At 44.8% G+C, this 11,289-nt stretch overlaps 1 protein-coding gene across 1 annotated transcript in view; it reads left to right on the forward strand.

The window, feature by feature from the left end:
* Positions 1–11,289, forward strand: part of MAP3K4 (mitogen-activated protein kinase kinase kinase 4) — a 207,067-nt gene extending 195,778 nt beyond the window's left edge. The window contains exons 27-30 of the mRNA XM_065401448.1: positions 8,053–8,175; positions 9,082–9,188; positions 9,793–9,972; positions 11,158–11,289. Of these exons, the coding sequence (XP_065257520.1) occupies positions 8,053–8,175; positions 9,082–9,188; positions 9,793–9,972; positions 11,158–11,178 (431 nt within the window). The 3' untranslated portion in view covers positions 11,179–11,289. The remainder of the gene's footprint in view (positions 1–8,052; positions 8,176–9,081; positions 9,189–9,792; positions 9,973–11,157) is intronic.

Genomic DNA, 11,289 nt, shown 5'->3' on the forward strand with positions numbered 1-11,289 from the left:
CCAGTTGCTCTTGTTCCTTTGGCCTCGTGCTCCTCAGTTGGGAAAGAACTGTCCATGACCCAGAGGCCTCCCACCCAGGTAGGCCACTCTTGAGTCAGCTTTGGCTTTTTTTAGGAGATAATTGCTCTCTCTTCTCCTCCACTACCCTCCCCTAGCATTCTTTCCTTTCCTGTTCTCCCTGCTGGCCAAGGCATTTTGTCCAGGTGTGAACTCAGCTCTGTATTCCCCATAACCTCATATCTATGGTGATCATTCCTTGTTTAGATAAGTATTTAGTAGACGGTTCCTCCCTCCTGGAAGACCAGGTTAGCTGTGATAAAACCCAGGGCCTATTACAGAAACTGGGCCTCATGAACAAAGTCAAGATTCCTTTTGCACCGGTGCAGTGTTTCGTTAACCTTGGGACGCACTTCTAGACTGACAAGGAGAGTGTCTTCCTCTTGTCCAAGAGAAACACTGAAATGAGAACTTTTATCCAGCAGTTCAGGGAGCTGTATCACTGCATCATCCAACAGGATCTCCACTGACTGAGCTTCCTAATGTCCAGTATTACAGGAGTGTTCCTTGGGAACATTCCAGCTTCAAATGTTGAAGCTATATCTGATAACGGTCAGTGCTTGGACTTCCCTAATCCTTAATGTTAAGGTAGTGCTCACATGGTGACAGCGGGAAGGTCAGCTATACAAAGGGGGCATCTTTGCACCACTCCTACTCTGTAATTTCCTTGGATAAATCAGATTAGGGATTTATGTAGGTTGCCAGATGGCACATTGTAAATCATCTCCCCTGAACTCATGTTATATACACATTCTCAAACTCAGGGCAGTGAAGCAGGCTCTATTCTGTTGTCCTACTAGGGTCCCCATAAAACAAATCAAGTGGTCAAATGCTTCTATTTTTAGGGGGGGGGCGGGAATCCTATAACAGAGAGGCGGAGCTACAGCACATTCCCATAGCATTAGATCCCTAGTGCCCAGCCGGCATCATCTTTTGGTGAATCTTTCTGTTAGCAATAAACACCCAGTTCGTCTTTGAGTGATTGTCCATATCTATTCCACTCTTGGTGTTGGATTGGAATCTTTTGGCCACTAGTGTCCTTTGGAGCAATGCTTGTGCCCCCCTGCCCTTCCCTACCACTTGAAGACATAAAGGGCCGAGTGGGGCCGACAGTCTCTCAGTTCTGTCTTTCTGCACATGGCTGCCGGGCAGAACTGCAAGCAATGCCTCTATCTCTTGCACTTGGCTAGCGTTATTTGTATACAGCTACATATCTTGGCATACACAGCAGTTAATTAGTATTAGTAGGTATGTTTTTTGAGGTTTTTTTTTTTTTTTTTAATGTTTATATCTGGTACTAGGCTTCAGCCCTCATGGCTGAAACCAAATCTCCCTGTCTAAAATATTGTCCCTCTTGGGAAGGAGCTATCCCCTTCAGTGATGGGAATACAAGATGCCTCTTCTGTCTGGGGAAAAAGGCATATTCCTGAAAAGTGTTCAGTCTGCAGATCATTTTCAAAACAAACACAGACGGTTGAGGGGAAGCTCCTCTGAAACTTTTCTTATTTGACAAGTCAATGAGACCTGCCTCTGATCCTGGTAAACAGGCCCCTCCAGGGACAGAGCAGTCTTCATCTAAGAGTGCTCCAGTGAGCTGTGGCTCCGTTGTTCGCTCCCATGTATCTCCTTCTAAAGAGACCTCTTCTGTTGTTTCTCCTCTCAGGTCCTTGTCATCAGCTACTGAGAGGTGTGGGAGAGAGCACCACTCTACAAAAGAGTGCAGGCATAGGTCAGCTTCCGAGGGTCTAAGTAACAAGAGGCACCTAAAGTTGCCTCACTTATTCTTATCAAAGCATAGTATATGGCCTGTGGCAGCATAAAGGACTCTGGTCACCATGGAACAGTTTCAAGCTGCATCCATTTCTGGAATTGCAGTAGCATCAACGGGGCTCTTAGTACTGATGCTGGGACTTTTGGTGCTGGCACCAACATTTTCCGTACCAACGTCTTTGGCACCTCCCACTCTAGTGCTGTCTGTTTCCAATGTGGTGCTCATGGTACTGACTTTCTTGGCACAGAGATTCATGATACCAAGTGACCTCATGGTATCAGTGTTTCCTGAGTCACCACTGTTAACATCTGGAGTGAGGGTACCCCTCTGAACTGACTGCTGGATTGATATTGATACTGAGTGTTTCCGGGGCACAGATGAGGGAACTCCTTATAGCACACCAAGGGACACCTAGAAAAACTTCACTAGCCCTCAGGCGCACTCCTCTGAAGCTGACAAGAAGGGTAGAGGAGCCTGTCCTGGATACTCCCGAAGATCTTAGTCTGCTTAAAACCCATACGCATCTGATAGAGATTCTAGGTCCCATTAACTATCACAGGCAAAGGGGATCTATAGAAAGACAGTCCTCTTGGTATTCCCTCCCCGCCCCCCCTTTGCCCTTTTCTCCTTCCTCCTGTGGCTCCCAACCCTGGCCATATTGGACCCCATGGGGGTTACACCCAACAAGGAGACTCTCCTCAAAAGCTTTTTCTCAGGGCAGGGCCTAGTCTCCAGTAAGATCCCTTAGTGTGCAACATCATCATCAGCCCCCAGGGCCTCACATTGAGCCTCAGCAACAACCCTCGCCATCTGATGAACATCAACAGATAGCAGAATTCATCCCAGCTGCTGTCTCTTCTTCATTGCCTGATGAAGCTGTGGCTCCTGTACTTCCTCCTATCCTGACAATTATAAAGCTTTTGAGGACTTTCTGCATAGGATGGCAGATGCTCTGGAAATCCCTGTGGAGATTGTACAGGTGAAGTCGTATAAGCTTTTGCGAATTCTTCGCTCCTTCGTGCTGGAGAGGTTGGCTAAGGCAATCAGAGAGATCCTGCTGGAGCCAGCACAACGTCTGTGGCAGACACCATAATCAATTCCACTTACATCCAAGAGAGCTGACACATAGTATCAGGGCCTTGTCTGTAACACAAAGCAGAAAAGTCTGCCCAAGACTGATGTATGCAGCCAAGTGCAAAAGATTTTTATTTAGCCAATGCTGCAGAACCTCTCTCCTTTGGAGAATCTGAACCTCTGTGTTTTGGACTATTTGTTATTTTTCAAGAACTCTGGATTATCTGTTGTTTATATCAGAGTGCACCTCGCAGCAGTTTCAGCCCATCATATTCCAGTCCAGAGTCACATAAGATTCTCACACTCAACAGTAGCTAAGTTCCTCAAGGGCCTAATTCATGCTTTTCCTCCAGTACAGGAGCTCCCTCCTCCCTCAGATCTCAATGTAGTTTTAGCTAGGTATTGATATGTCCACCTTAGCATCATGCTGTCAATACCATCTTTGAGTAAAAACCGCCTTTTTACTAGCGATCACATCAGCTCAAAGGGTAGAGGAGAAGCAGGCAGTCATGACAGACGCTGTCTTCAACAAGGACAAAGACCCCATCCAAATTTTTTTTTACCTAAAGTGATCTCAGACTTTTTTTTATCTAAAGTGATCTCAGTGATCTCAGACTTTGAGTAAAAACAGGCTCCCTGCCTGCCTTGGCTCCACGTGACTTCTGGAAGCCGCGGCATGTCCCCACTCCGGCTCCTAGGCATAGGGGCAGCCAGGGGGCTCCACATGCTGTCCCCGCCCCAAGTGCCAGTTCTGTAGCTCCCATTGGCTGGGAACCACGGCCAATGGGAGCTGCGGGGGCAGCGCCTGCGGACAGGGCAGCACACAGAGCCGCCTGGCCACGCCTCCGCATAGGAGCCGGAAGGGGGACATGCCACTGCTTCTGGGACCTGCTTGAGGTAAGCGCCACCCGGAGCCTGTGCCCCAACCTCCTGATCCCCCTCCCTTCCTCTGAACCCCTCGATCCCAGCCTGGAGCAGCCTCCTTCACCCCAAACCCCTCGTCCCCAGCACCACCCCAGAGCCTGCACCCCCAGCCGGAGCTCTCTTCCCCCCAACACCCGTGCTCCAACACCCTGCCCCAGTCCTGATTCCCCTCTGAACCCCTTGGTCCCAGCCCGGAGCACCCTCCTGCACCTCTAGCCCCACCCCAGAGCCTGCACCCCCAGCCAGACCCCCGCACCCCAACTCCCGTCCCAGCCCGAAGCCCCCTCCTGCGCTCCAAATCCCTTATCTCTGGCCCCACCCTGGAGCTCGCACCCCTTCCTGCACCCCAGCCCCCTGAACCAGCCCAGTGAAAATGAGCGAGTGAGGGAGGGGGGATGGAGTGAGCGGGGGGGGTGGGACCTTGGAGGAAGGGTGGGGGAGGGGGCGGAGCAAGGGTGTTCGGTTTTGTGAGAGTATAAAGTTGGCAACCCTAGTCAGGTCAGAGCTCATTTGACTAGAACACAGGTGTTGATAGATGTTTGGTTGCGTGTGTGTGTGTTCACACTGTATGCTGCCCCAGCTCTGTGTAGATAGCGGAGATAGCAGACTTTATTGAACTGCCCAATAAATCCACAGACTCGGTTTTCAGAGAAGGAACTTGCTCAGGTTTGTTGCTCACGAAGCACGGTGCTAATGCCCCAGCTCAGTGGTTACAGGAATACTAACACATGTATGCTTGTGCCAATGGATTGGCTCAGTTAGTGGCGGGACTGTCCACTATCCCCTTGGGCAGACAGAGACGCTTCCTTTGATGCTTCATTTTATACAGCAATACAAACATGTTACATATTGCCCCTCTGACATGGGTTGTTACCACCCATTACCGTGTACATGTTGGTTAGATCACAACATCTCTATCCATTATCCTGAGCTTATCTTTCAGAGAGGTCAATGTGTTGCTCTTCTCTATGGGGAATGTGTTTGTATCAATCTGGTATTGGGGTTTTCTGGAACTACCCTTCTGGAACGTGTTTGCCTGAGTGTTGTGTCTAGCACTTCTTAGGAATGTATGTTTCTGCACCGTCAGCCCTGTTCTTGCTAGATTCTGTGAGCAGGGCTTGCCTCTTGCTCACAACCTGACTTTGCTTTATATCAGCAAAGTTTTGACCACTAGTTCAGGCCTCAAGCCTCTGATACAAGGCCTTATATCTCAGGCTCTCTTTCTACTACAACAGGCAGCATCTGTGGCTTCTTTGAGAAGTGTAGCCATCTCTGAAATTTGAAGGGCAGCTACCTTGGCATCAATAACGTACATTTATAGAATACTGTTCCCTTGTAGGGGCATCGTGCTTGTTTTGGCAGAGCTGTCTTACAGTCACTGTTTGGGTAGACTCCAAGCACCCACCTCCTACACATCAGGTCACTGCTGAGAGTCATCAGAAGTGGAATACATATGGGCGAGTCCCTCAAAAAAAAACAAAAAACAAAAAAAACCGGTAACTTACAGTAACTGTGGTTCTTTGAGATGTGTTGTCCACATCTTTCATGACCTATGCTCCTTCCCTGCAACTATGGAAATGGTAACACCTGAATTATGTATTGGCAAAGGAACCGATGGATGGTTGGCCCTGCCCTGCCCTTAATGTCCTCCGGTGGGGGGAGGGTGCAAGGACATTCAGAGCACAGACATGGCCCCAGTGGATACAGCTGGCCAGAAAACTGCAATCCCAAGCGCAAGGGGCACGTGCAGACAGAGGACAATATATGTAGATGACACATCACTAAAAACCACAGTTACTGTAAGGTAAGTTACCATTCTTTCCCAACAAGTACAGATTCTGTTGATAATCAAAAGAAGCCTGTAAATGGAATTTATTCATGCTACTCATTTTTTCCTTTTAGTGTTATTAAGCATATAACTTCTCTGCCTCCCTTATTTTAAATAATATCTAAACTTTTGTTTCTAAATGCTTTGATAGCTGTCAAGGAACCCACTGAGTGAGAAGGAGAGTCCCAACGTCATGGGACTGCACTGCCTTTCCATTAACTGAGCATTTTCAGGACTATTTACATTTCCTTTCTGGTTTCTTGGGTTTCTTCATGGAAGAGCTAAAAATGCACTAACTGGAGGTTGGAGAATATTTTAGATAGGTACAGGAGACAAAGAGTCCTGCACTGCCCCCTGTGCAACGCAGAGCAAAAGTGGGGAACTGGTGGGAGGACATAGTGCCCAGATGAGCACAAAAATACCTGTGTGTGATGTGGATAGAAGGCTAGTAAGCATGGATAAACCTGAGACAATGCCGGGATATACCATTGCAGGGAGCCATTTTGTTGATCCATGTGTGCCACTCATTTTCCATCAAGAAAAGTCACCACTAAAGTTACAGCATTAAGGTTTCAGCATCTCTGCTGAGAGACCCACCACCAACCAACCGAGAGCTTCATTGTGATCACTCATTATTACTCAAGATTTTGCATGCCTTGCATAGTGTCCTGCTGCTTCTATACTTGTTTGCTCTAAGCATGTGGATTGGCACGATATTGAAATGAAGATGAATGCTGGTCACCAAGGGCCAGGTTCTCCAGTCCACTAAGTTCACCTTCCAGCTCTATATGAAGCAAAGTGAATTTAAGATGACCAGTGATTCCTCCTGGAGAACTCTTCCACTCCACCTAGGGGGACTCTCTACTCATGTAAAGTGGCGGTGGCACAGTAGTCACCTCCTACAAATAAGCAACGTCTCTGGCAACGGAAAAGGGACTGTATCAGGAGTGGGATAGGGGATAGTGGTACAAAACTCCACTATCCCTGATAACTAGGGCCCTACCAACTTCATGGTCAATTTCACAGTCATGGGATTTTAAAAATAGTCAATTTCATGGTTTCAGATGTTTACATCTGAAATTTCATGGTGTTGTAATCCTGGAGGGGAGGGGGGACACAAAGCACTTGTGTGTGTGTGTGTGGCGGGGGGGAGGGGTCCAGGGATTGCCACCTTCACTTCTGTGCTGCCGAGCTTCTGGCAGCCGGGGGAAGATATGATATCATGGTCCGTGGCACATTTTTCATGGCTGTGAATTTGGTAAGGCTCTACTGATAACGCAGTGGTGTAAGCTCCATTAGCCAGGCTGGCCATAGTGGTGAATTGGGACCCAAGTGCTTTAGATAGGACACTGCAGTATAATGGAATCCTACTATCTAGCTCACTTGAACTGAGCAGATGGTTACAGTGAGGGATGCCACGATGAGCATGTATGAGCCCTTGCTTGCAAGGAGACCCATAATACCAGCGTTTGCGCAATCACTTAACAGAGCACCTGGCAGCTGTCCAGTTATGCAGCTCTCATTTTGGCAATCTGATAACTATTTCAGACGTAGGATTACAGTGTTAACTTCCTTCACATTCTTAATGGAGGCCAATTTTGAATCTGTTAACCATGACAGAGGCTTCTTAAAAGTAGTGTTAGATTGGTTAAAATCTTAAAAATCCCACCAAAAATAGCTCACTCCTAAGAACAGTGTGAATGTGATTTTGTGAAATGTGCAAGGAGCAGAGCATTCAGTCCTTTGCCAAAAGGAATTCTGCACTTATGTTGAATATAATCGACCAGGACGCCTGAATTCCTAGGAGGGTGGTTTCATTCTTGTCAACACCAATATTTTGTTCAGAAGAGAATGAACACTTTGAAAAATTCAAACTTTTTTTATAATGTTTATAAAAATGTTATAAGCAGTTGAGTAGAAATGACCATTCTGGGTTTCCCTACACAGCTGCGCCACTGCGTCTCATTCCTGACCGATAGTCTGGGGCCTGCCAGGAGTGGCAGATTTTTTGTTGAGATTAGAATGAAAGGCCCCAGATTCCTTGTGCCCGAAAATGGCACAAGAACACAGGCCTCCGACATTTGTAAGGCTGATGAATTAACCCACTGGGCCACCTAGCCTCTTTGTTTTGCTTTGTCATGAAATTTAATTCTTGGATCATACTGACTTGATCGGTGGACTTCGTCGGTCTGCCTAGCCTTAGTGTTTACAGAAGATGCCAAGCAAAAGGCCAGTTTGTGCTAAGAATGCATCATCTCTGGAGTACTGCCAAAGAACACATTTGTCACGTACTTTATGCCATTTGTCTTAGCACACTATGCTGAGATGTCCTGACCTCTCAAGTAAGCAGAAATTTAACAAGTTGTTTAATTTGTTTTGTTTTGTTTGCACTTCCCAGGAGCCAATATCTTCCTTACCTCATCAGGACTGATTAAGCTGGGAGACTTTGGTTGCTCAGTAAAATTAAAGAACAACACACAGACAATGCCTGGAGAAGTGAACAGTACTCTGGGGACTGCAGGTGAGGAAGAATGTGCTAAAATGCTATGAACATGTTTAGCTCTGACTAGTGAAACCTTCTGTCGAAAGACAATGCTGGGGACAAATTTGAGTGGAGCTTGGTGTGACCTTATCAGGGAGGGGTGCCTGGGGCAACTTTAACTGATAGTGTACATAGAGAGGAAGGCCCAAAGTATAGCACAACAAACAAAAGTTTAAACGGAACAAAAGGTGTATATAGCTTCTGAAAACTCACTCCTATTCAGTGGAAAGTGGACATAGCTGTACTGTTCTCTTTGACTCGATAAACATCAAATCATCGTTGTCATACTTTCTATTCTTGACACATTGATTTTTTGCATCCCTAAATTAAGACCAGGGGTAAGTAGCTGCAACTCTGTGGAAGTCCCAATTACATCAGCGCTGAATTTGGTTCAGTGTATTGAATATGGGCTCAATCCTTTGTGTGAACTCCCACTGAGTGCACCTGGAGGACTTGGATTTAATTGGGTTACTGAATTCTAGAGAGGTAAGACTGCATCTGCACAGGAAGAGTGTGTAACTACATTTCATAAGAGTGTCCCCTTTTCTTCTATTGAAGAAGATACCTTCCTCTGCCCCCTTATGGAAATGGCATAGGGTTCTTTTGCACTGGTGTTGAATTTTTTTTAAGCAAAGGAAAATAACTGAAAAAATATGTACCATTTCAGTCCTGTTAACTATTATACTTAAAAACATTTATGCTGGGACTATTTCAGAGAACTCAAGAAGCCAGTAAATGACATCCTAGAACAGAAAGGAATAACCCGTGGTAATTGACTGCAGATGTATTGAAAAGCATTTGATTGCTCAGTTTAATCACTTTATTTAGATACATTCTGTTCCTTCTGTTGTATAAATTGATGCCACCATATGTGTTGTTTCAAAGCATACATGGCACCTGAGGTAATTACCAGAGCTAAAGGAGAAGGGCATGGCCGTGCAGCAGACATCTGGAGTCTGGGTTGTGTTGTAATAGAGATGGTTACTGGCAAGGTAAGAACATTTCACATACCAGACTGGTTCAGAATGCTCTATAATACAGGCTCAGCTATTTGTAAAAGAGGCTGGTGCAATCCTCCTCATTGAACAGCGTAAAATGGATATTCATTTATTAGTTGGCATCCCCCAAAGAAAAATCAAGTTTGCAGACTTGTATACGTTTTTATTTCCAATGACTAAGACTGACTTGGTGTTGCAGGGAGGTTGTGGAATCTCCATCATTGGAGATTTTTAAGACCAGGTTAGATAAACACTTGTCAGGGATGGTCTAGATAATACTTAGTTCTGCCATGAGTGCAGGGGACTGGACTAGATAATCTCTCGAGGTCCCTTCCATCCCCAAAATGTTAATGTATCATAGAATCATTGGACTGGAAGAGTCGTTCGTTTGTGGACCTAGAGCAAGGGAGATCTTTGTGTTCCTTGGGTCTAAATGTTTAATAACTTCTTGACCATAGCATTTTCTCCTCCTCTTGCGTAATTATTGGGGTGTGTGTCATCATTCAGCTATGTCCTGCAATCATTTCAAGACTTTCAGTATTGGCTAACAGACCCATTTACCAAACCTTGCATTCAGCAATTTTATTATTTGTTGCAGAGACCCTGGCATGAATACGAGCACAACTTTCAGATCATGTATAAAGTGGGGATGGGTCATAAGCCTCCTATACCTGAAAGGGTAAGCCCAGAAGGAAAAGACTTCCTTTCTCACTGCCTGGAAAGTGATCCAAAGATGAGATGGACAGCTAGCCAGCTCCTTGATCATCCATTTGTCAAGGTTTGTCAAATTGATTTAGTGCCAGGATCGTAGTAGATAGGAATGAGAGAGATGTAAATTCATTGAATGCATGTACAACTGTAGGGCATTGTCTCCTGATAGTGAAAATGTTAAGTCAATACTAGACAGAACACAAAAGGTAACAAATTTTAAAACACACGTGGTTTGCAGGCAGTATCCAATATCTGAATGAAAAGATCTTCAGTTATTTTCATAGCTAATAATTTAGGTTGGTACATACTTTCTTAAAGGAGTGTGGCTGCAGCAAACTTACACTGGCATCTCTGTACATCTTATAGTACACTTTCATCATTGAGTTTGAAGGGCTGTTACTAACTTAGGTGTCAAGGTTGCTTTATTCTGTGTCTATGTTTAAATTTTAAAAACACCTAGTGAGAATTTAGTGGTAGTATCAGCTGTGCTGTTAATGGAAGTCATACCTAAAACTTTAGAGAGTACATTTACAATGACAGTCCATTCCCTAGCAATTTAAATTTTTTATGCCAGAGAACTATATATGACAGGGTTTAAGTTTTATTTAATGACTACTTTCTAGTTTTGTTTTTTCTAGCGGTTGGGGTTAGTTTTCAAGCACCTGAAATGGAAGTGCCCTGTCCATTTCAAAGACTATGTTGTTCAGTGGGATGTAGATTTTGTTTGGTTCATAAAAGATTGGAATAGCTTATATAAATGTTTTAAAAGATCTTTAAATAATGAAAAAAGTTACTATACAATTTAAAATGTATTCATAAAATCAGAAAAAAAGACAAAGCAGGCCATCTGTCCTCCTCAGCCACTGTTGTTCGAATTAGTTTAAAAAGCTTGCAACGTCAACATGCATAATCCACACATTCTGGCTGCTTTCCCTTGGTGGTCTTGTAGCCTGCCTGGCTCTATGGAGTAACACCGTTTGTCTTACCAAATTAGAGTAATGAAATTGGATCAGTCACGTCAGCGGAAAGCACTTGTATTCATGGGAAAGTTTTTTGATGGGTGGGGTTGGCATACAGAGGCATTAACTTGTATCATATTGTCAATGAGAAAAAGAGAGGGCGTTAAACTGTAAAAATACTATCCACATAGTGCGTGGGAAGAAGAGGTGACCTACTGATTTCTTTACTGCAGTCTGTACAAATTAGACTCCTTTTAATTGCTGACTTAGTGTCTTGTGTCCTCCTTTCACAGGTTTGCACAGATGAAGAATGAAGTTACTCAATATGTGGCCTCTTGTACTCTGGCGAAGTATCTGCTAATCACTACTGTATGTAATATTTACATAAAGACTGTGCTAAGAAACAGTATAAAATTTAAACTTAC

The sequence above is a fragment of the Emys orbicularis genome, chromosome 3, assembly GCF_028017835.1.
Source record: "Emys orbicularis isolate rEmyOrb1 chromosome 3, rEmyOrb1.hap1, whole genome shotgun sequence".
Classification (NCBI taxonomy): Eukaryota; Metazoa; Chordata; order Testudines; family Emydidae; genus Emys; species Emys orbicularis.